The following is a 23735-nucleotide window of genomic DNA, read 5'->3' on the forward strand; positions in this document are numbered from 1 at the left end:
CGGAATTTCGGCTTCAAATCTACAGCTGAAATTCCACAGCATATCTGCTATGTGTGAAGTCACCCTTAAGCTGGACTTACAAGGGCATATGTGCAAAACGGATGTAATAGCGCATTTGTGTCATGAACAAAGTGCTTTTGCGTGCAACATTGCCCATATTACTGTCCTTTTTGTGCTTGCAGGACCTTTTTACATGGGCGCGGGACACAGCGGCGTCCGGTTTTAAAAGGTTATTTAGCCTAATTAGTTCCAGATGTTATTTTCCCTGCAAATATGCACAACAGATTGTGCAATAGCGTGGGTATTGAGTGCGCATTTGTGCACCTCCCATAGACTTCTATGGGGCCTTTGGTGCGCAAATGTGCACTAAAAAAAGAGTATGCTGAGTTTTTTTCCACACGTGAGGAATGCGCACGCAAAAGCAAGGAATGAGAATGAGCCCATTGAAATCAATGGCTTCTATTTTCTGCATATTGGGTGAGCGAACACGCCTGTGTGAGTCCACTGTTAGACTGTTTCAACACAATAAATCCTTGAGGCTGTAAACCGCCCAGCCGTGGCAGTCAGCCACACAATCTTGCCAACATTACTGGTAACACCATGCAGTTATTGGCTGTTTCACTTTTCTGTCCTGGTGAATAGAAGGATCCTGACTCACCCATTTTCTCATACAATGCAAGTCTATGGCAACGTAGTGCTGCAGTCTAGACATCCTGTTGCATCATCCTGTTTGACATGTTTTTTTTCTTTATACATGATGAAAATAACAGTCTTAGCCTTAGGGCAGCTTCACACAAGTGTAATATGCTGCGTGCCGCCTGCGTGTTTTGTTGCTGAATAGTCCGTAGGAGGGCATATTCCTCAACGCAGCTGTGGAATATTGCATCTCGTATGAAAGGTCCATGAGGGCGCTTTCACACATGCAGAGTATTTCTGCAAGATGCACCCCTAGGAGACCTTTCACTCGGGACAGGATATTCTGTAACAACATTGCGGAATATACCCCTCTGCAGAATATTCAAAGTCTGCACTGCTAACATACCGATTTTGGTGCGGAATTGAAAATAGCAGAATTCTGCTGCCAGTTCCACATCAAAATCCACAGTTAGCAGTATGGATTCTTGTGCGGAATTCCGGGACGGCATATTCTGCAACTTTGTTACGGAATATTCCATCCTGTGTGAAAGATCCCATATGGGCTCAACATGGACAAATCTCGGAATCCCTCTGCGCTGGGCTTAGGGGTATGTGACCCACAGTATGCTGCTGGTGAGAGATGACACTGGAGGGGAGCGATGAAACGGGGGGATAATACTGGATGCAGGGCAGAGATACCTGGGAGGATTGATACCTGGGATAGCAGTGACAGTATACAGATGGGGGGATATATCTATGCAGAAAGTGAGACTTTGTGGGAACGATGCTTGGAGTAGAAGGGATAGATGATATATAAGGGATAGTTAAGCCCCGCGATCTTTCTCCATACATACCCCGCAGCTGCAGGACGTAACTACGTCCTGTAGCGTTAAGGGGTTAACTACTAAGCAAAGATGCGTCTTCCTTCTCTGAAGATTTAGAATAAGAAGAATGATATTTCCTTCATTTTCTCCTTATTTTCCTTCACTTTCTTCTCCTCCTCTGTCCGCTTTCACACGGCCAAGAAAATCATGCAAGATTTTTGTGTTGTGAGACGCAAAAATCTCACACAAATATGAACCCCATTCTTTTGAGATATACATGAGGTAAAAAATCATGGCATATTTTAACTTTTCGCATCCCTCGGAACGCACCGCCCATTGTTTTCAATGAGGAAGAAAACACATTGCATGGCGTGCAAGGTGCACACGAGTGCAATGCGAGGTTTGCCTTTGAAAACACAAGCTAAAGGGCTTATTCACACGTCCGTATATCGACCGGGTTTTCACGCCTGGCCGATATACGGTGTTCCTTTCTGCAGGGGGAGGAGGCGGGCCGGGAGCAGTGCACTGATCTCCCGCCCCTTCTCCGCCCCTCGCCACTTATTGCAATGGATGGAACTTAGCTCCGCCCCTATCCCACCCCTCCCATTGCAAACAGTGGCGAGGGGCCCAGCCCGCCTCCTCCCCCTGCAGAAAGGGACACCGTATATCAGTCGGGCATGAAAACCCGGCTGATATACAGACATGTGAATAAGCCAAAAAGCTGCACCAGAGGATCGCAACTTTACTTCAGTGATGCAAGGCTATTTTGCCTGAAAAATACCTCGCACATTCACAAGCGCGATATTGGGCCGGGTTTCACAGTCAGATATCGCACTTGCCCATGTGTAGGAAGCCTCTAGAGGAGGGAAAGGGAGAAGGAAGAGGAGAAGCATGGTGGCTCAGTCATTAGCGCTGTTGCCTTGCAGTTCTGGGGTCCTAGGTTCAAATCTGATCAAGTGCAACATCTGCATGAAGCTTGTATGTTCTCTTTAAGTTTCTTCTTATTGTTCTTCTCCTCTGGAGATGGAAGAAGAGAGAACAATCTGTTGCCTTGCAGTGCTAGAGTCCTGGGTTCAAAGCTCACCAAGGACAACATCTGCATGGAGTTTTTAAAAATCCATGCAGATGTTGTCCTTGGTGTGATTTGAACCTAGGGTCCCTGCAACGCAACAGTGCTAAACGAGCCACATTCATTGAACTGCCACCCAAAAAACAAAACTGGAAATGAAAAACGGATTGCTTTTGAGTTTTCTCTCCCATTGACTACAATGCAATAAAAACGGATCTGTTTATATTCCGTCTTTGTAACTAGAAACAAAAGCATTCTGCGCTTTTGTTCAAGAGCGAAAAACGAAATGCCGATGGAAAAATACAGTAATGGATTGAAATAGAAGGTCTTCAGTTTCAGTACATTTATGTGGGTCACAAAACTGAAATGTTTTCTTTGCGTTTTGCTGTTCCCACGACGGAAATGAAAACGCTAGTGTGAAAAGTCCCTATAAGCAGGAGCGTCACTATAGGGGATGCGGTTGCACCCGGGCCCAGGAGCCTTAGGGGGCCCATAAGGCCTCTCTTCTCCATAAAGGGAGCCCAGTACTATGAATAAAGTATTATAGGTGAGGGACCTGTTACAGGTTTTGCATTGGGGCCCAGGAGCTTCAAGTTACGCCTCTGCCTATGAGGATGCTGGTCAATAAGGAGGAATACTTTGAACATATTTGCAGAGATAGAAGATGAAAACAGTTTTCAGTTTTGCAAATATTTGCAAACTTTTAAAAAAAGTGAAAACTTAGCGGAGCCCTCCTTATATCCATGGGAGCCATTACACAATAGATCAGTCATACATCCGTGATAGATGCTCCAAAGCCTGGGGCCATGGCACACAGCCAGCAGGAGTTTAAAGAAAGCAGTGCTATAAAGTTACATATAATGTAACATATGGGTCAGAAAGTATTGTTTTCTCACCATAGCCATCAATCTGCCCCCAATATATGTAGGAGCAGCCTGGCTGTCCTCCAAAGTAGAGATAACTAAGGTTGGGCAGGGGGGTACTATGCTCCCCCTACAATATATATGCTCTGCTGATCGCATGGAGGATACAGTGTATGGCCAGCTTAATAAGTTGCATTCACAATGGTTGTCAGTTGAAGAGTTAATGGTTCTCAGCAGCGATCACACACCTGGAGACATCTTCCAGCTGTCTTATAGACTTATCATCTTATAGACTCACCTGCAGCCTTTTGAAGATCAGAGTGGGGTTGAAATAAATCTGGAACGGGGTGACCAGGTCCATGTGCTGCAGAGGAGAAGGCAGGGGTGACACACTGGAGCAGGTGCGCAGGATGGCATATGGCATGAAGGGTGGCACTTACCACGGCGGCAGTGGTGAAGAAGCAGGCTGCGGTGTATGCCATGGAGACGCTACGGTCGGCGCGCAGAGCCATACTGCTGCCCAGTGTGTGCGGCGGCGGCTGCAGTCCCGGTCGCGGTGCGAGTTCTCTCTTGTCTGCTGTCAGTTCCTCCTGCCTCGGGCACACTTGCCGGTGTCTTTACTTTAGATGAGGAACAGGTTGTGTCCTCCTGAGTGACTCCAGGAAGCGCTGAGCATACAGATCCATCCAGTTCCATTATTTGTGGAGCCAACCTGTTGCAGCAGTGTAGTCTGCCAGGCTGTGTGCCCATGTGCTGGCAGGAGAGGGGTAGAAGCTTACAGGTGGCATTTACCATGTCATTATATTGGCAGACAATAGAACTTCTTTAATAGGGATGATGATCCTGCAGGGTGCATTCACACCAACGATTTTCCCTGCACGAATTCCATCCGATTGCAATATCCATGGATTACACAGGAAAATAAAGCGCTGCGGAATAAGTTGGCGTTCTACAAATAAAGATCAGTATTCCGATGGGTTAATTTACACGAGCCATCTTTTGCTCACACCGATAAGTGTGGGATTAAAAAAAATCTCTGCATGTCTCAACTTTTTGGGGCAATCCTGTACAAGAATTGCTCATTATGCTCTATGAGAGCAAAACCAAATCACATTGCACTGCTGTATTTGCGGGGGCGATTTTTAGCGCGTGAGCCTTGTGCACTGCTAGATGCACAAAGGTTGCACAGAAATAGAACCTATTTCTATGTGCGCTTTTTCTCTCGCAGCGATGCTGCAAGTATGGCCAATTTTGGGGCGATATCACCCATTGTTCACTATGGGAAGCAAAAATCGCATTGCACGCACGTGCCATTTGCGAGTGAGATACCGTTTTCGCCATTATAAGTAATAGAGCAAAATGCTATATATTATTTTTGTAAATGCACATGAAATTCACATATACCGTCATGCGGTGCGTTTTCCTTGCAAAATGCATCGCACGCACAGAGAACTCACAATATCAGTACAAGTTTCTTGGACCTGTATCGCGCTCGCCCATATCCATACAGGCTAAATGCGTATTTCACGCAAGTGCGATTTTCTATTGTTTACTATTGCAACAACATGTAATTTTCATTCGCATAACAATGACACGTCCCGCGATTTAATACATTTTTCTTGCAGAAAGTATCGCGCTACCAGGAAAAAAAAATCGCAGGTTTGCGAATGCGATATCGGTCTAGGTTTGTCAGACTGATATCGAGCTTCCTATGTGAATGCACCCTGAGGCCTTAGTCAGACGGGCGTTTTTTCGCGCGATTTGCGGATCGCATGACGGATGCGCATCCGCAAATCGCGTGACCGGTGCGCGCAAGTCGCCCGCAAATCGCCCGAAAATCTGCTCCTAGCCGCGTTTCATTAGAAACGGGCCGGAGCTGTCCAGCGCATTGCATTCAATGGAGACGGCAATAGAGCCGCCTCCATTTAAAGCAATGCGCTGCGGGCGAGCCCGGGATGAATTGTCGGTAAGGGCTTAAATATATAAGCCCTTCCCTGCAATTCATCCTAAAATGTGTTAAAATAAAAAAAAATTGTATACTCACCTTCTCCCGGCAGCCGGAGCTCCGTGCGGCCGTCCTGCAGTGGGTGTGAAGGGGGTGTGAGTCAGACCTGCCCCCTGATTGGCTCAGCGCTGAGCCAATCAGAGGCATGCCTCACTCACACCCATTCATGAATTCATGAATGGATGTGAGTCAGACCTGCCCCTGATTGGCTCAGCGCTGAGAGGCAGCAGTCACTCACCCATTCATGAATTCATGAATGGGTGTGTGAGTGAAACCGGCCTCTGATTGGTCAGGGCTGTGACCAATCAGAGGCAGATCATTCAGCAGGCGGGGATTTTAAAGCCCCGCCGGCTGAATAGTGCCGAGAAGCAGTTCAGGAGAACTGACAGCAGCTGCGGCTGGACTCCGGCTGCAGCGGAAAGGTGAGTATACAATTTTTTTTTATTTTAACACATTTTAGGATGAATTGCAGGGAAGGGCTTATATATTTAACCCCTTCCCGACAAGTAACCCCGCGCACGCTGGCAGCCCATTGCTTTCAATGGAGCGGCTGTATTGCCGGCTCCATTGAATTCAATGGGCAAACATCGTTCTTCTCTGTCACAGCTGTGGCAGAGAAGAATGATTTGTCTTCTATATGTTATCAATGGGGTCGGCGCTGCTGCCGCAGGCCCCATTGAGCGCATATAGAGAAGAGAACAGGAATCGCAGATCGCAGATAGGTGCGATTTTTTTGTTCTATAATTTATCGGACGAGCGCATAAAAAGCGCTCATGTGTCCGATACCATTGCAAAGCAATGGTTTTATAAAATCGCCGGACGCATGCGCATGCGCAAATCACGGCTAAAAACGCCCGTCTGACTAAGGCCTAAGGGTGACTACCCACTACAGTTTTTTTTTTTCCTGTGAAATTCGCAGCATTTTTTTTTCTGCAGGGGTCTATGGGACTTGTAATATTAAATTCGCGCAAAATTGCAATTTACCGCGAATTCGCTCAAATGAGCAATTACAGGTGACTTTCGGCCCATTTAAACACAGAACGCAACAGGGCAAGTGAGCAAGAATCAACAGAAATATGTTTTTGCTGTACTCCTTGTATTTTTTTCAAAGATCTCATTTCGTGTGGGACGTCCTGTAGTTCTGTTGGTACCATTCTGGATTACATCCGACTTTTTGATTGTTTTTTATGACTTTTTTTTTTTTTTTTGAGACAGCGTGCCGAAAAAAAAAGTGCAATTTTTCTGACGACGTTCACCGTGCGTGGTAAATAAGGTGTTACTTTGATGGATGAGACTTTTTTGGACGCAGCAATACCAAATATGAATTTTTGTTTTATTATTTAGATTCTTTTATTATAAATATGGCAAAAGGTTTTTTTTTTAAAGCTTTTATTAATTTTATTTAAACTTTATACTTTTTATTTTTTTTTTTATTCTCGCATCCAGACGGAACAAGAACATGCGATGCTTTGATCGCTCCTGCTGTATGATGTAATGCCATAGCATTACATTATACTGCGATCTGACAGGCATTCTATCCAGCCATGCCATAGGCATGACCTGATAGGCATTCTATCATGACAGCTCTGGGGCCCTTTCGGAAGGCCCTCAGCTGCTATAACACACGAAGAGCTCTCTGCAATCTAATCACAGGTGGGGTGCGTACGGGACCCCGAAACATCAGCCAGAAGATTTAAATGCCACTGTCAGAATTGACAGCAGCATTTAAAGGGCTAACGGCTTCGATACGCCGCACGGCATATCGGAGCTGTTGCCGTCGGCTGTAAGAAACAGCCGGCAGCCGCGTTGTATGGAGGAAGATCACACCGTGATCTTCTTCCATACACACCCCAAACGTGCAGGACGTAACCTTATGTCATGTGTCGTTAAGGGGTGAAACAGTCATACATCTATAAACAAATTCCTGTTTACTGTGAATAAGGCTGGGTTCACACAGGGCAGATTTGCCGCGGTTTTGCCGCGGATTGCCGTTGCATATCCGCACTGTGGCAAAACTGCTGCGTTTGCAGTGCAATGCAGCACAAATGAGATTTGCCAAAAAGCTGTTCTCACAGGACGGATTTTTTCCGCACAGCCGCAGTGCGGAAATGCAACTGCGTCGCGGTTTTAAAAGATGCAGCATGTTCATTCTGCGGTCTTTTCCGCAGCGCTTTTTTGTCCATAGACCTCTATGGACGCAGCCAAAACCGCACCAAATACGCAACAAAGTAAAAAAGCGCTGCAGAAAAAAACCCGTGCGGATTATTCCGCACGAAAATCCGCAGCAAAATCCACAAGCCCAAATTAACCTTTGAAGCGGTTTTGCCGCAGAAGCAGTTCTTCTGCGGCAAAACCTCATCGGAAAAACAGTGGCAAATCTGCCCTGTGTGAACCCAGCCTAACAGCCACCCGGAAGAGATTTCCGCCGCACTCAACTCAATTTAATGAGCGACTGTTGCTCCTGTGTGACACAGTGCACTGGAGCAATGATCGTTGGGACAACTGTCAGGAGCCTGCGCACCCAGCAGTCATCCCTAGTAAGATACCCTAAAGTAGTATTCCCATTTCAGCCAAATATGACTGAGATGGGAATCCCAATCCCTACACCGTGCTCAATGATGGCTGAGATTTTCCTGTGATTTTCTCACAGCAATATCGCGATCGCCAGTGTGAAGGAGCCCTTACGCTGTTTATGTAACTTCGATTCATGTCTATGGGAGTTATGGAAGCCGCATACAATAGCCAATTTGGCTGCTTCTCTTATCCTGGCCAACTGTGGCTGTGAGACAAGGTTGGAGAACCACTATTTTGGCATTAAGTGAGGATCCCAGAGGTGGAACCCACATCTATTAGACATTTATGGTATATCCTGTGGGTATGCTATAAATGTATGAAATGTGACTGACCTCTTTAACCCCTTCATGACATGGCCTATTTTGGGCTTAAGGTCGCAACAATTTTTGGCGGATTTTCTTCTCCGTTTATCAAAAGCCATAACTTTTTTATTTTTCCGTCGACGCGGCCGTATGAGGGCTTGTTTTTTGCGTGGCGAACTGTAGTTTTTATCGATGCCAATTTTGGGTACATAGACTATATTGTAAAATTTTTTTTTTTTTTTTTAATGATAGCAGAGAGAGAAAACGCATCAACTCTGCCATAGATTTTTTTATTTTTTTTTTACACCGTTAATCATGCAGCATAAATGAGACTTTCCATTTTTTCTGCAGACTGGTACGGTTACAACGATACCAAAATTCTAACATTTTTTTTAGGTTTTCCCACTTTTCTACAATAAAAACCCTTTTTTTTGGAAATCTTTTTTCTATTCTAAATTGCTGCATTCAAAGTCCCGTAACTTTTTTATTTTTTGATGTACAGAGCTCTATGAGGGCTTTTTTTTTGCGAGACGAGTTGTAGATTTTATTGGTACCATTTTGGCGTACATACGGCTTTTTTGATCACTTTTATTGCGTTTTTAGTGAGGCAAAATGCTAAAAATGAGCATTTTGCCTCAGTTTTTTAGCTTTTTTTTTAGCGTTTTTTTCCGTGCACAGTCAAAAGCATGTGCAACTTATTGTACGCATCGTTACGGACGCGACAATACCAAATATGTGGGGTTTTATTTATTTTTTTACCTTTTTTTATGCTAATCTGAGAAAAAGCATAAAAAATGGTTTTTTTACTCTTTTTTTTTACATTTTTTTAATTCATTTTTTAAATCTTTCTTTTTTTCACACTGTTTGTGTCCCTCTGAGGGACTTTAACCACTGCCCTGATGATCGCTGTCATAAGGCATGGCAGAGCTACTGCTCTCCCATGCCTTATCGCTCATACAGCGATCTCAGGCATAGGCAATACAGGACGCCAGTGTCTGGCGTCCTGTTGCCATGGTGACAGGCCGGGCTCTCGCGATGACATTGCGAGTTCCGGCCGGAGACACAGAGGGAGCCGCGCTCCCTCTTTGAACTCTTTCCCTGCCGTGATCTACTTAGATCGCGGCAGGGAAGGGGTTAACAGTGGCGGGCGCATCTCCGATGTCCCCCCGCTGTTGCAGCGAGACGCCGGCTGTGACTGACAGCCGGCTCCCGCTGCGGGATAGCGCTGGATCATATGTGATCTGGCGCTATCTCCAGGACGTAAGTTTACGCCCTGTTGCGGGAAGTACCCCGCTCCCAGGACGTAAACTTACGCCCTGCAGCGGGAATGGGTTAAAGGGGAATGATTAGCATAGGGGTGCACAACTTTTTTAAGTTGCCATATTGCCATATTGAACCACTTCCAAGGGCCTCAAGGGCATTCCCATCTGAGACATTTATGGTATATACTAAGTTCCACTTTAGGACTCCCACCTATAGGGAGAATGTGGGTTCAACTCCCTCCTCCAATCAGAACCCCAGAGAGGAGGAGACCACGCACATGGCTCTCTCCATTGTAGATGATGGATGTTGAGGTAATGGCTGGCATTTTATGAGTCCTATAAACTACAATGGAGATTGCGGCATGCATGTATGTTGCCTCTAACTCATATACTCATTTCTGGAGTGCCAAATAGGTCAAGACTTTATTCTCCTAATATATAAGGCCCCCAGACATGGCTACACAGTGCACCCTTAGTACTTGTCCTAATATATAGGGCCCCCAGACATGGCTATACAGTACACCCTTAGTACTTTTTCTAATATATAGGGTCCCCAGACATGGCAATACAGTGCACCCTTAGTACTTGTACTAATATATAAGGGCCTCAGACATGGCTACACAGGGCACCCAGGGTACGTGTCCTAATATCTAGGGACCCCAGACATGGCTACACAGTGCACCTGAAGTACTTGTCCTAATTTATAGGGGGCTCAGTGCTACACAGTGCACCCTTAGTACTTGCCCTAATATATAGGGGGCCGAGTGCTACACGGGGCTCCCCTAGTACTTGTCCTAATATATAGGGGCCCCAGTGCTACACAGTGCAACCTTAGTACTTGTCTGTTCCTGTTGCCCAGCTATGTGCGCTCCTCCCCACCCTGGAAACTACATGTGAGCAGCCACGCATGGATATTTGTGTCTAAATGATTGTGGCCGCAGGTTGGAACACCCCCAGATTAGCAGAATGAAGGGACAGCGGCACTCACTGCACTACCTAGCACTGTTACCTCCTTATAAGGCCTGGCTCACATGTCTGTAATGCACTGCATGCTGCACTCAAGGTGGCATGCATGAAAGTATGCAATGACATTAGGTACTTGCTGCATGCCACCAATCGCCATGCCCTATCTTGACGTGTATGCGTGAGTAATACGTGCCAAGATTGAGCATGCTGCAATCTTTCTAGTGCACATTTCGCACAATGTATGCGAGCAGCAATATGGGGGCCTGTGGCAGATTGGTATAGCATATTCCGCACACGAAACTCACCTGTGTAATGGGCTGTCACCACACACCCGTGTGAAGGAGCCCTAAATTTGGCTGTGTCTGGTGCTGCAGCTCAACAACGCTTAACCCCATTCACTTGACCTGCAGAACCAGTGACAGTTGTACGGATGCCGCTGCTCAGAGTACTGCAGTAAAGGAGCGGTGCCACGCATACTGTGAAGGCTTGTCCTAAGGATTGCTCATGAATGAAATATCCTGGAAGACTCCTCTTTAACAACCTAAACTTTTTTTATCATTGCTATTATGGCTATGGCACTGAGGGACAGAAATTCTAACATTGGCTGAGATGAGTACGAGGGGCAATACAGACAGCTTCATGCATAAAAGGTTAGTGCTGCACTGCTGCCCAGCAGCCAAGTCTCTTCATTCCAGAGATTAATTGAAACGCTCATTTAGGGGAAATTTCTGATCTGACAATTTCTTGACGATTTTTATGATATGTTTTTTGAACAATAAAATATTTCCAATAGTTGGAATTTCAGAATGTCTCAGCTTGCTGTGGACATTAGACTTGCTATTAAAATGGTGCCAAGCTGCTGATTGCTGGGGGATCCACCAAAGATCTTTGTTCTTGCAGGAAATAAGCCCCTGCCAGAGGGGGGATGCCTGTTCAGAGGAGAGAGCTGATCACACAGATCTTTTGCCACAGAGCGCTCCAGTCCATAGGAATACATTGTATCTACTACCTGCTATAGTTGCAATGAAATGAATATTCAGGTTAGACAACATATTTAGTAAAAACCCAAACCTTTCTTCAAATACTTCCAAACTGTCAGAACAGAGGGCGTGACTTTACAGTGGCATGCAATGCAACTTATTTACGTGAAAATAATGTCATATGGAGGCAAATCTGTAAGGGAGTTCATGTAGATGTAGCAATGTACTATACTGCACCCCCTAAACAAAAGTGTGAACTGAACTGTATCACCATTGTTGTGGACCGCCAAAGCCCTAGTAACCATAACTAGGACTGTCAAGTTAAAACTGCCATATTGCTCTTGCACTGTTTTGCCTTGTTAAGGCCCATTTAGACGGGACAAGTGTCGGGCAAACGATGTCTGACACTCGTCCCCACACATACTAGTTCCGGTGCACCTGCATGGGAGCTAGTATTGCTGGCTCACAGCGGGAAGGCTGCAGGAGATTTCACTCCTCGCTCTCCCCTCTCTATTGCCTTAACATAGCAGCCGTTCAGTACTGAACAGCTGCTATTTACACTGAGCGATAAGCAATGTGCCCATTGTCCATTGTTTATGCAGCATGAATGGCGTTAAAGGGGTTGTCCCGCGCCGAAACGTTTTTTGTTTTTTTTCAATAGCCCCCCCGTTCGGCGCGAGACAAACCCGATGCAGGGGTTTAAAAAAAAAAACGGATAGTACTTACCCGAATCCCCGCGCTCCGGTGACTTCATACTTACCTTGCGAAGATGGCCGCCGGGATCTTCACCCATGGTGGACCGCAGGTCTTCTGTGCGTTCCATTGCCGATTCCAGCCTCCTGATTGGCTGGAATCGGCACACGTGACGGGGCGGAGCTACCGGCACGAGCGGCCCCATTCAGAAGGGAGAAGACCGGACTGCGCAAGCGCGTCTAATGGGGCAATTAGACGCTGAAAATTAGACGGCACCATGGAGACGAGGACGCCAGCAACGGAGCAGGTAAGTGAATAACTTCTGTATGGCTCATAATTAATGCACAATGTATATTACAAAGTGCATTAATATGGCCAAACAGAAGTATATAACCCCACTTTGTTTCGCGGGACAACCCCTTTAACTATGTTTATTTACAGGTTTCATGAAGTCCAAGCACTTAACTGCCTGCTCTGTCATAATGTATGTAACTGGTTCTGGGTCACAGCTGCAGAGACTGAGTATAGCACTGCATGTGTCCCATCAGTGGTGTAGCTATAGGGGTTGCAGGAGTCATGCTTGCAACCCAGCCCCTGAGCCAGGGGGGCCCACAGGCCCCCTGGCTTCAGTAACAGTGTGTGCCATAAATCATTTAGTCTGCAAGCTCCTTCACCCTGGGTTCTATTGTCAGTATGTTATCGACCTATCCTGTCTGAGTAGAATAGACTGTGCAAACAGAAACAGATGAGTGCAGAGATCACACTGACAACGGTGCGCGGAGGAGGGAAGAAACTGCAGAAGAGATGATTTCTGGGGCATAGAAAGAGGGGCTGAGGAGGACGGTATGTGCAGGATGAGAGCCCGTTCAGCGCTGAACTCCTCTCTCACTGGCAGCAGATCTGAAGAGGCATCCAGGGCCCAAGTCTGCAGGAGGGCTCACAAAAAGGGCCAGCCAATATACTTGCCATTGGGACCACATTAAATGCAAGTAAGTATACAGATTATTCTGTCTGGTATATAAACATATTTGTTTTCATTGTGTATAAAAATACAGAATTGTCCCTGTGTATATATGTGTGCGTCAGTGCGTATATGTGTAAAGTGCGTGTCTGCGTATATGTACATCTAAAACTATGTGCCTGTGTATATACAGGTATATCATTGTGTGTCTGTATGTGAAAATGTACACACAAGTACAATAGGTAAAACTGTCAGTGGTGTAGCTATAGGGGTCCCATTTGCAACCAGACCCCCTTGCTACACTATGATCTTTGCTAGCTATCGGAGTCGCGTGGAACACTCTGAGCGCTGGAGACATGGGAGGAGTCATCTGTCGGGCTCTGATGCTGGAATCATGTGACTGAGCAAAGCAGCGTGACACTAATTTGAAAACAACAAAAACCAAACCATAAGAATCACCGCTTGCCACCGGGCAGTTGTCTCTGTAGGAGATTGCACCTAATGGTAGAGAAAGTCCTGCTGCACATGCTGTTGGCCCCGCTGACTTAATACTGCTAGGTCGTCTTGACTAAAACTCTTTCTTCCCCTCTGGGTTTCTTTTGCTGTGTTTTACCCAGCCTTTTACCACCAATTCTGGCCCTCACATGAACCAACTTAACACATTGTAGCACTTCTTGTAACTCTTGAACTACGCCTTCTATGCCTCCTCTTTCACAGTGGCACTGTGGTTTTTGAAAGACTGGAGTCTCATGGCACATGGGCCATAACGTCCATCTTTACTCTGAGCAACAGCTTCAGTGAGTACTTGGTTTAGTAGGACACTGCATAATCCAATTATATACTAGTCTCTCAGGATCTGGTCTACCTGTCTAATCATATCTATCCCAGTGAACTCTCTCTTCTGTAGGCTAGCCCAATATGTCTTGGAGGGTGTTGAAATATTCAGGCATATTCTCCTCCTCTCGCTGAACTTGAAAGAAGAACTGACCTCTAAGGTTTCCTGAACAAGCAGTTTCTCCATAAACTTCTACAAGCAAATTAACAATTTTGTCAATGGTCTGGCCCTCTGAGCGCAGGAGTACAGGTTTTCTAGTGCTCCCTCTAGCGCATTCAGAACACGTTCTGTCTGTAACTCTGGGGTCATATTATACAGGTGGATAAGACTCCATAGTCGAACTACCCAGTTCATAAGCATTACTTTGTGCCCATCAAATTTAGTAAAGTGGCTTAAAATTGCGCCATCTGGTAAGACCCTTGCAGGGGTTCCGCCACTAGCTGAGGGACCTGCTGCTTGTCATATTGACATCTGCACTATGCACCTCTGTGTCTGACATCGTATCTTGTTTGTGACACCAGAAAATGTCACGGGTGGTTGATGCAACAAAGTTTACAGGAATACGATGCAGACCCCGGAGTTACAAAAATAGAAACCTTTATTACAGTTATTAAACTGTAGAGGAAAATGGTTATGCAACTGGTGAACTAGTAATCACGGTTTGCCACATGCAGTCCATAATTATCGAAGAACGAACCGCAACTAGTGGATTTGTAGATACAATCAAGGCAATTATCCAATAGTCTCAAGCTCTTTCTCAGTAAAGTCTGTCTTTTCACTTATTGTTTGGGTCATGAATTTACCAGTGTCCCAAAGAACAATGTTATGACACCAGAAGGGCTGCGTAGTACCTAACAGTCTTTATATGTGTGCACACATATAGCTTTTCTGGAGGCCCAACTCATAATACGTGGCTGAGTGAACTCTATGTCCACTGGTGACTCCTGATCCGAAGAACTGTAGGACAGCTCTGACTTGCTCTCTTGTGGCACATTGCTCCATGTAGCAGTCTCTGTAATAGACCCTCCAGCAGTTCTGGTTGTTGCATTATAGCCTCTTATAGAATGTAGTCCTCTGGGTCTTCAGCGTGATATCCTGTAGACAATCTTTCCCAGCAGTACTTCCCAGTTGCAGCAGCACCTCTGCTGCAGAATAGGCTTCCTGCACTCTCCCAGCTCCCAGTGGGCTCACTCTCCTGAAGGCTGCTGGCTCCAATCCAGTCTCTGTGATGCCCCTTTCCTCACATGGCAGCTCTGTTTCAGCATTGTCATTCCATATCAAGTGGCCTAAGGGTCCCTGCTTGACCACCTTCAATCCTGCAGAATTTTTTACAGAATTTTCATATACAACCTGTATGAAGTTCTGCAAAGTTTCAGCTTGGTGTATAGCTTGGTTGAGGCTCTAGAGCCGTTTGTATCAAACTCACTCTTCCCTCGCAAAGGTTGTTTCAAAAAAATATCCAAGTTTGTGTCGCTACTGTCCTTGATCTAAGCAAGCTAACTCATTGATATGTGGTGCATTTGGTCAACTTTTTGTGTAGCATTCGAAAGTTTTACAGGCCAGGCTCCCTAAGGATTGGTTTGGTGGCTACTAAGGCCCAAAGTGGCTAGTAAATGTTGTTGTGACAAAGTTTGTCCACAAGTTTAGGAACCTATAACTTATTAACAAATAGCTTAAGTAAGCTGGAATTTGGCCAGTGAGTAGTAGAAGTGCTTCTTTGCATACTTGCTGTTTTATCCCCCACTGAAATTGGTAAAAAAAAAAAATCTGTAACTCAAAAAAGGACCTTTCCAGTTTTATTTTGCTTTATGCAGTTAGAAAGAGTAGGTTTTAATCTCTGTACCTGTAGTTTCATGTTGGTGTCTTTCTACTTACGGGGAAAAAATTCAGTGTGTGGCTTCCGGATCTCCAAACAAAATGTATAAAAATTTTACAACGCATTATATGTACCCAAAAATGGAACCTATAAAAACTACAGCTTGCTACGGGAAAAAAACAAGCCCTCGTATGTCCATGTCCATGGAAAAACAAAAGTTATGGCTTTTGAAAGTGGAGATAAAAATCGCCCCAAAATCGTTGCGTCCTTATGGTCAAAATAGGCCAGGACCATGAGGGGTTAAAAGGCCAACACTTTTAGTATTAATCTTTTTTTACGATTTACATAATTGAAAATCAATTTAGGGTTTGTTTTACTCTTTCACAATTAGTCTCTATGTCTCCATCTTTGCTGCTTTTTACATAATTTATTTTTTTTGTTAAGTTTTTAGTGCTTCTTTGCTGCCTTCTTGTTTTAGCAATTTAAGTGCTTCCTTTTTGCTTATTGTCCCTTTTGCATCTTTATTCAGCCACATTGGTTTTCTTGTATTCCTAACTGTTAGGTTGTGCTGCTGAGACCTGTAGTACTATGGCTACTAGCAGCACAGCCCCACAGGTGGTGAATAATTGTGCTAGCTGGGTGTGGTGATCTCCTGCTAGCCAATCCCTCAGGTCTTTGCTCACATATAAACCCAGCTCCTGTCTGTGTCTGTATTCCTGTCCAGGGTGATCAGTCATGTTAATTCTGTGTTGCAGCTTGCTGTGTGACTGGTGTCCAGTGTTTGGCAGGTGGCCAGACATTAGGTGTGGATAGCCCTGTAGGGGGTATATGGTGTGAACAGTGTCAAGTTCTGTATGTCTGAGCAGGTGGCTAGACATGAGGAGTGAATTGTCCTGTTCAATGTGGTTAGGTGTCTGGCATGCTAACCCTAGTGTGTAGCTGTGTGAACTGTGTCTGGTGCTGCTGGACTCCTGGTTAGTGTAGGGACTAGCGGTACAGCCAGGAGCCGTGAAGTGGCCCGCTAGCTTCCATGTTTTGATCAAAATGTGAACTAATACCTGGTATTTATATATAGCTATTAGTGGTTGTATTTTGGCTGTTGTATGCTGTGTTTTCTGTCTCTGTGCTCTGTCGCTGTCATCTGGCATGTGTATGTATCCTGTTCTGGTGCGTGGTTCCTAGGAGCAACTAGGGCCCAGATCCGAAGACCGCTAGGCCGCCCTTTATTGGGGCGATGTCCCCGCTTCGGTAGGGCCATGTCATCCTCCCGGCAGCACAGGGCAAGTTGTATGAAACCCGTGTGGTTGCATCTCTCTTGGTCACGATCGTGTGAGCCCCGTGCTTAGTTTGCCCACACGATCATAACACTAACCATTTTATTTGTGTCGGCTATGAATCACACACAGCGAATATTTTAGATGCTTTAAAAATTTCTCAGTTATTCTAATGCACTAACCCCTCTACCATTACATCCTCATTAACATTACTTAAAGGGGTGGTCTCGCGAAACCAAGTGGGGTTATACACTTCCGTATGGCCATATTAATGCACTTTGTAATGTACATCGTGCATTAAATATGAGCCATACAGAAGTTATTCACTTACCTGCTCCGTTGCTAGCGTCCTCGTCTCCATGGTTCCGTCTAAATTCGCCGGCAGCTTGCTTTTTTAGACGCGCTTGCGCAGTCCGGTCTTCTCCTTTCAGCACGAGCCGCTTCAGTGTGCTCCCCACTACAGCTCTTCTGCGCATGCGCAGATGAGCTGTCACTGCTCGGGAGCGCGCTGGAGCGGCCATTCTGTACCATCCTCTGTTAGAGGAAGGTGCAGAGCCGCCCAGCTGTCCGGAGAAGCCGTCCAGCTGTCCTGCCGTCCAGCTGTCCTGCCGTCCTGCCGTCCAGGTAAGTGATGGGCCGGGGGGGGGGGCTGTCGTCGCTGTCGCTGCGCCGGGGGGGGGGCTGCCGCTGCGATGGGGGGGGCTGTCGCTAGGCCGGGGGGGGCTGTCGCTGCGATGGGGAGGGGCTGTCGCTAGGCCGGGGGGGGGCTGTCGCTAGGCCGGGGGGGGCTGTCGCTGCGATGGGGGGGCTGTCGCTAGGCCGGGGGGGGGCTGTCGCTAGGCCGGGGGAACTAGCGCTGGGCCAGGGGGGTAAGTGATGGGTCGGGGGTGATGTTCACTGACAGGTGAAGGCCCCGGAGCCCAGCGCTGGGCTCCGGGGCCTTCACCTGGGCTCCGGAACCTAGCGCTGGGCTCCGGAACCTAGCGCTGGGCTCCGGGGCCTTCACCTGGGCTCCGGGGCCTTCACCTGGGCTGAGGGTCTAGCGCTGGGGAGCCGGGAGCGTAGCGCTGGGGAGCCGGGGGCTAGCGCCGGTTACCTGCTGCCTGGCGGTGGGTGACTGGTCGGCGGCTGCGGGGCGTCTGGTCGGCGGCTGCGGGGCATCCGGTTGCCATGGAGACACAGCTGGCAGCGTCTCGGGAGCGCGCACGTCGGGCTGCAGCGAGCGACGGGGAAAGAGCCGGTGGCCATCTTGGGGAAACTTTTATAAGTTGCTGAAACGCTGGAACGGTAAGTACGAACCAGCTAGGAAAGTCATTTACAGGGGTAATTAGTAATGTATGTTTAATTAGGGAGACTGGGCACAAAAAAAAAAATCACTGCTTCCTCGAGACATCTCCTTTAAGGCCCATTTACACATAACTATTATCGCTTGAAATCCGTTCAAATGACCAAAATGAGCGATTAATGTTACGTGTAAACGCGAGCATCGTGTACTTTTCGTTTGAACAATGATTTTAAGTTGAACTTAAAGTCCACCGTTTAGCTACTGGAGATAAAGCAAAGACATTTATCTCTCAGTAGACCGCAGGCTGTCCTCTCTGTGGGGAGCTGGCAAATAACATTATAAAGGGCTGCAGCCACAATGAGAACAATGCAGCTGTGTGCTGGGCGTGTGCGCAATCATATGCTGGGCTCTGCAAACAGCTCATGCAAATGTAGATGATAAAGTGTTAATGGCCATTCACACTTTATGCAAAAAGATAGCTAAATCTTTCAGCCGTTTGAAAGATTATCTTTGCGTTTTAAATGGGCCTTTAGTCCCAGGTTAATCTCTCTTCTTCTCTGTCTCTGATTGCCCTGTCTCCAGTCTCTAGTTCAAACAGTCGTTCAAACTTCTACTGCATTCGTTTCATATGTGGAGGGTGTCGGCTGTCTTTAATAGCTGACATCCACATAGCCGCAGCACCTGTGATTGGATATAACACTGATAATCATTTAAATGTCACAGGTAATTCTGACAGCACCATTTCACTGGCCCAATAGGCATTTGAATGGCCCAAATGTCTCGCTCACAAAGCGATCGTGGGCATTCACTCAGATGTCACAGCAACCTGGGGTCTTCTGGATGCTAGTCTTCATTGATCCCATTTTTGGGAACATATAACATTTTGATCACTTTTTATTCCATTTTCTCTAGAGACAAGATTAGCAAATTCTGCAATTCTGGCATGTTTTTTTCACAGCGTTAACTGTGCATTATAAATTATATGTTAAATTAATTATGCATGTCAATATGATTATGTTGATACCAAATTGATATATTTTGGGGGGGCAACTTTTTCACATTTTGCAATATGCATTTTTTTTATTGCCTCAGTCAATGACCTCTAGCATTTTTTTCTTCTGTCAGCAGTGCTGTGTGAGGGTTCTTTCCTTTGTGAGACAGGGTGTACTTTTTAAAGGCACTATTTGCGATCCATATGACTTTTTGATCGCTATCAATTCTGTGCAAAAGCACAAATGGGTTAAGTCCCCTAGGTACAACCTAATGGGTTAATAAAAAAAGGATTAACCAATAAATTAGCCTACCCTGTAAGCAAGGCAGAGGACTTGGAGTCAATGTATTTTTTCTTCTCTCCTAGGAGGATTAGTAGACAGGTTCCTTTCTGTTAGGAAGTCTCTACAATAAGGAATTGTCAGTATGATTTCATTTCTACTTTCCAAATCATATACGGGGTGTGATCTCTGTTCCTCAGCCAAAGGCCACGGCCGATATTTAATTGCGTTATCTGCGTCGATAATCCGCCTGCGGGTAGCGCATGAAATGCTTTCCATAGCATAACTATGGAAAGCGCAGCCCGATGTACACGAGTGGAAATCTGCTGTAATTTTCCGCTTGCGTATAAAACAAGAAGAAATTGCGGCATGCCACGGTTTTCCGTGATGAACCTATTATAATGATAGGGTTATCGTGGAAAATCGCGGTGAGTTTAGTGTTCTCCTGCGGCGGCGGAAATCCGCTGCGGTAAAATGCAATGCCCATGGACATGCGGTATAAAGGTATGCCGTGGGTCAGTGTTTCCCAACTCCAGTCCTCGGGGCATTCCAACAAGCAAAGGCCTAAAGGAAAGAATCTCCAAGATTCAGAACCAGTGCTACATATCCTGGCAGAAGAGAATTCATTGTAAGAAGAAACAAAACAGCCCTCTTCAATAAGTCAGTAAATATTCAAAAAACTTCAGATTGAGACCTGGTTTATAAAACCATGGCTAAGGGCAAGATTAAGGGCTTTTTCTTTTCAGTGATCAAAGACCTCATCTGATGCCAGAGTCTCATCAACTATATCAAAAAGTTTAGGGGATAAAATTCTCAGGTTTTCTCCAGATCATTTTGGTATCAACAAGAACTCAGTTATTTTTGTTTATATTCTTTCAAGAATTCATAGATAAGCCTGCTCTGGAGAAAGGCCCATCTACAGATAGAGACAAGAAGTCTATTCCAAAAAATTCCTGGTCCCAAAGTGAAGGCTGATCATAGATTTCACCTTCTGTAACTAATTCATTCACAAAAAGAAAATCAAAGTGGAAACCATTCGCTCAGTTATCACCATGCTGGAGGAAAGGGACTTCCTTGCCCCTGTAGACTTCACAGGTGCTTGCTTTCATGTGCCAATTTTGCCCAGCCGCAAGAAGTTTTTGAGGATTGCAGTTTACATGGACACTGGACTCCACGACTTTCATTTCACATGTCTGCTGTTCATCATATTATCAGTGCCAAATGCATTCGTGGTAGTACTAACTTCAGCTCTCAGAATGACGGGTATATGCATCATACCATATTTAAACAATTGGTTTGTGAAGGCCTCCTCAAGTCGGTTAATTCAACAGGGTCTTCAGGTAACAATTCAACTTCTGTAAGACCATGGATTTCTTATCATTGTCAACAAGTCTCATCTCATTCCCGGTCGACAATTGAAGTACCTAAGATGTATTAGAGGGATAATCAAAGAATGTTCGGCCTTATTAGGGCTACTTTCCCCTATGTATATCAGAGCACATTCTATAGCTACGCACTCATCTGAAGTTGGACATGCACCATTAGATGAAACCTGCTGAGCTACCAGATGAGTTACCTTTATCCTTGCCACAGGCTAGACAAACTCTCAACAGAGGACTCGAATTTTGGCAACAAAGTGCGATAATCAGCATCCAATGTCCCACTCAACGTTTTAGTGCTTTGTAAATCCCATTTTGTGTCTGTGCTGCCATCAGGAAAATGTAAATTAGCTTACCAAAATTTCTATTTTCTGTAGTCCATATGTAGCACAATTTTCCCACCATGAGTTATCATTTAATATTGCTTTATTATGATATCGTGACTCTAATGCCTTTGTCACATAGGGGTATTTATGCACGAAAATTTTGCACACACAATGAGCATAAAATAGAATCCATTGATTTGCATAGGTTCGTCCACATATTTTGCATGGGCAATTGCGCTGTGCCAAAAAAAATGCAACATGCTCTATTTGCCTGAGCATTTGCTCAGGAAGAACACATCTTGAAGTCAATAAAATAATTGGCCATTTCAATGGCTGAGACCATCGATGCATGTTTTTTTGACCGTGCAAAAATTACAGTTAAAAACGCTATTCCACATGCAAAAACATTTATGCCCAGTGCACAAAGATGTGCATACGCTTTTGTGACACAGGCCGGAGTCCTCTGCCTTGATTTATACAGTAGGCTAATTGATTAATTACTGCTTATAGACCTGTCTGTGTGTGGTTGTATCTAGGGGACTTAACCCATTTGTGCTTGTGCTGTCCATAGACTCCAGGAAATAGAAATTCCACTTAGTAAATTTACACTATTCTTGCTCGGTTATAAATTTTCGTTTTAATATCATACGGGTTAAATGCTAGCTTTTTAAAGTGGGTCAGACTCATTACCAATGTGGCGATACCTAATTTGTGTGTTTTTTGTTTGTTTTTTTTTATTCTACATACTAAGTGGGAAAAGGTTATTTTTCATAATTTTCTTATATATACTTCTTTTTTCACTTTCTGGATTTGTTCACCGTCAAACTTGAATGTTACTGTATTTGATCATTGGTTGAATACACTGCTATACTCTAGTATAGCAATGTAATATATTAGTCTAGAAGGCTCAGACAGGTGGCAAACCCAGAAGCCATCTTTAAGTCTCTGGGCAACCCAATGGGACTTCATGATCACATTGTGGGGTACCGATGAGTGACAAAGGGAGCCATTATAAATGTGATGGTGGCATGTAAAGGGTTAACAGCGGGGATCAGTGGTTTCTCCAGCACCCGCTGTTAGAGCAGTTAGTGGGCTGTCATCAGACAGCTAAGCCCCCAAGACCTCTTAACGACCCCCATAAAAAGACATATGGGAGGTCTTTAAGGGGTACAGACCTAACACACTTTAGATCACAACACACAGACATATGCAAGCACCCACACTCCTTTTTCTATTTGCTTTTAAAGCTCTTAGCTGCAGTAATGCCTGCAAATAAATCCTCTGTTTGTTCAGCTAAGGAAAACAGTAATTCACTAAGAATGACCTAAGGGGAGTTTATAATCTTGTCACAATCCGGGAGGGGGATGAATGGAAGAGAGACTTTAATAATCATACAGAACATTATGGGTGTCTTCTAGGACTTCACGGATGATGCATTCCAAGAGTTCTTGAGTCAATTTGTGGTGATTTACATGCATGATATTTAACTGCTTAGTGACAAGCCTAAATTTTTTGCCTTAAGGACCAAGTGATTTTCATTGTCACACTGCAAAAGCTATAACTTGTTGGCATCTTCGTATGAAGGCCTGTTTTTTTGAGACAGGTTGGATATTTTAATGGCACCACTCTGGGATACATATAATATGTTGTATAACTTTTATTACATTATTTTAGGGAGGTGAAGGAAAAAACATCCAGAAACTCCGCCATTGTTTTGGGGTTTTGTTTATACGGCTTTGTTTATACGGCGTTTACATTCCGTAAAAATAACATAACTTTCTTATCTGGATCAGCATGATTGTTGTGGCACCAAATTTATTTTTTACTACTTTTGCACAATAATATCACGTTTTTAAAGACAAACAATTGAATCTGCATCGCCTCATTCTAAGACCCATAGTATTTTTATTTTTCTAGCAACAGAGCTAAGTGAGGGCTTGTTTTTTGCAGGAAGAATCTTAGTTTTTATTGATACCACGTTGAGGTACAGGTGGCTTTTGGATTGCTTTTTATTGCGTTTTGGGAGGAAACCAGAGAAAAATGGCAATTCTGGCGTAACTTTTTCGAATTTATTTTTACAGTGCGAAATATATTAAATATTTTAATTATCTGTTATTATAAACGTGGTAATACCTATTATGTGTTAATTTAGGATTTTCATAGGGAAAAATGTATATTGACTTTAAACTGTGTGGCAACTTGGGGGTTACTCACGGGGATTGCCATCCTCTTCCATAAGATGGTTGGACCACTGTCACGTAGACTCTGGACAACTGAATTTCTTGAAACACTGGCTTCTGCAAGTTTTATTGCACACAGCAAAGGTTTTACAGCATCACACACTGTTCATATACACCAAAACAAAATACAACTTCAATACAACCCACAGTGGCCTTGTAGCTATATCATACCTG

At 45.0% G+C, this 23735-nt stretch overlaps 1 protein-coding gene across 3 annotated transcripts in view; it reads right to left on the bottom strand.

Moving 5' to 3' along the window:
* The window catches only part of DERL3 (derlin 3), a 154946-nt gene that overhangs the window by 14755 nt on the left and 116456 nt on the right, over nt 1-23735 (bottom strand). Inside the window, exons 1-2 of one of the 3 annotated variants that reach the window (XM_066603541.1) lie at nt 3833-4094; nt 3691-3756 (exon numbers count right to left, since the gene is read on the bottom strand). The exons of the other annotated variants lie outside the window; for them this stretch is intronic. Of the exons in view, the coding sequence (XP_066459638.1) occupies nt 3691-3756; nt 3833-3904 (138 nt within the window). The 5' untranslated portion in view covers nt 3905-4094. Of the gene's footprint in view, nt 1-3690; nt 3757-3832; nt 4095-23735 lie in introns of those variants that run through there. 3 annotated transcript variants of the gene reach the window in all.

Source organism: Eleutherodactylus coqui, chromosome 5 (genome assembly GCF_035609145.1).
Source record: "Eleutherodactylus coqui strain aEleCoq1 chromosome 5, aEleCoq1.hap1, whole genome shotgun sequence".
Classification (NCBI taxonomy): Eukaryota; Metazoa; Chordata; class Amphibia; order Anura; family Eleutherodactylidae; genus Eleutherodactylus; species Eleutherodactylus coqui.